The following is a 1,517-nucleotide window of genomic DNA, read 5'->3' on the forward strand; positions in this document are numbered from 1 at the left end:
GGAAGATGGCCTTGGAGCGGTTCTTGTCAGCTTCCTTGGCCGGCAGCTCCGTCTCCTTGAACTTGAGGAACTGGCGCCAGAGGATCTGCCGGGAGCAGCGGGGCTCCAGGGGGGACGCCGGCGCACCGGCCCCCCGCCCCGGCCGGGCGGCTCCCCGCACCCGGCGCCCGCGGGAAGGAAGGGGCCGCCCGGGCGGCTCGTGCTGGCCGCCGGTGACTCACGAGGAGCCCGCCCGGAAAAAGTGACTCAGAGGGTCCCTCCCCGCCGGGGCCCCCGGCTCCCCACCCCGCGTGCCCCACACAAACCTCGATCTCCTCGTAGCTGCTGGGGAACTGGCGCTCCTCGAAGAGGACGGTGTGGTGCCGAATCCACTGCAGCAGCATCGTCACCACCTCGTAGTACTCCTGCCAGCGCAGCTGCAGCTCCTGGGGCGGAGGGGAGCCGTGAGCCCGGCCCCCCGTGCCGCCGCCGCCGCCGCCACCCCTGGCCCCCCAGCCCCCTGCTCACATTGGCCTTAATGCCGTCCTGCACGTCAGGCACGCGGGGCATGGCGTCGTACAGCGACGAGACGTAGGTGATGATGGACTTCTCATCCGGCTGGGGCACGTCCACGTCTAGGGCGAGGGAGGGCGGTGAGGGCGGGCGCCCACAGCGGGGCAGCCCCATGGCAGGGGCCACGGTGGGAGCGGGGCACCGCGCTACCTTCGGGGTCCAGCAGGCGCGTCACCCCCAGGTCCCGCTCCGCCACCGTGAAGGCCTGGTCCAGGTTCTCCAGGTTGCTCTGGCGGTACACCTTGTTCATGTCGATGAGCATGGGCCTGCGGCAGAGGGGCGGCTGAGCGGGCGCCCTGCAGCCCCCTGCCCACCGCCCCCCTGCACCCGGGCGGCAGCCAGGCTGCGGCGCAGCGGCAGGGCTGGGGGAGCCCGGGCAGCTCCCGCCTCGGTCCCTGCCCGGCGGCACGCGTGCCTGGCAGACGTCCCCCGACTGCTGGAGAAACCTCAGGGACGGCGGCTCCACCTCCCCCAGGTGCAGCTCGCACCTCCGCCAAGCCGCTCATCACGGCTGCCCCGCTGCCCAGCACGCCCTGCACCGCGCTCCGCCGGGCAGGGAGCCGGCGGGGCCCCCGTGCAGGGACCGTGGGGCGGGGAGCCGGCGGGGCCCCTGTGCAGGGACCGTGGGGCGGGGAGCCGGCGGAGCCCCCAAGCAGGGACCGTGGGGCGGGGAGCCGGCGGAGCCCCCAAGCAGGGACCGTGGGGCAGGGAGCCAGCGGAGCCCCCGTGCAGGGACTGTGGGGCGGGGAGCCGGCGGGGCCCCCATGCAGGGACCATGGGGCAGGGAGCCGGCGGAGCCCCCGTGCAGGGACCGTGGGGCAGGGAGCCAGCGGAGCCCCCGAGCAGGGACCGTGGGGTGGGGAGCCGGTGGGACCCCCGTGCAGGGACCGTGGGGCGGGGAGCCGGCGGAGCCCCCAAGCAGGGACCATGGGGCGGGGAGCCGGCGGGGCCCCCGTGCAGGGACC

The 1,517-nt window shown here is 75.5% G+C and overlaps 1 protein-coding gene across 1 annotated transcript in view; it reads right to left on the reverse strand.

Moving 5' to 3' along the window:
- The window catches only part of LOC146587090 (plectin-like), a 70,874-nt gene that overhangs the window by 22,295 nt on the left and 47,062 nt on the right, over positions 1-1,517 (reverse strand). The window contains exons 7-10 of the mRNA XM_085320184.1: positions 703-985; positions 508-614; positions 306-425; positions 3-85 (exon numbers count right to left, since the gene is read on the reverse strand). Coding sequence (XP_085176310.1) covers positions 3-85; positions 306-425; positions 508-614; positions 703-985 — 593 coding nt within the window. The remainder of the gene's footprint in view (positions 1-2; positions 86-305; positions 426-507; positions 615-702; positions 986-1,517) is intronic.

Source organism: Rhea americana, unplaced genomic scaffold (assembly GCF_003343005.1).
Source record: "Rhea americana isolate MKP2758 unplaced genomic scaffold, rheAme1 scaffold_617, whole genome shotgun sequence".
Taxonomy (NCBI): Eukaryota; Metazoa; Chordata; class Aves; order Rheiformes; family Rheidae; genus Rhea; species Rhea americana.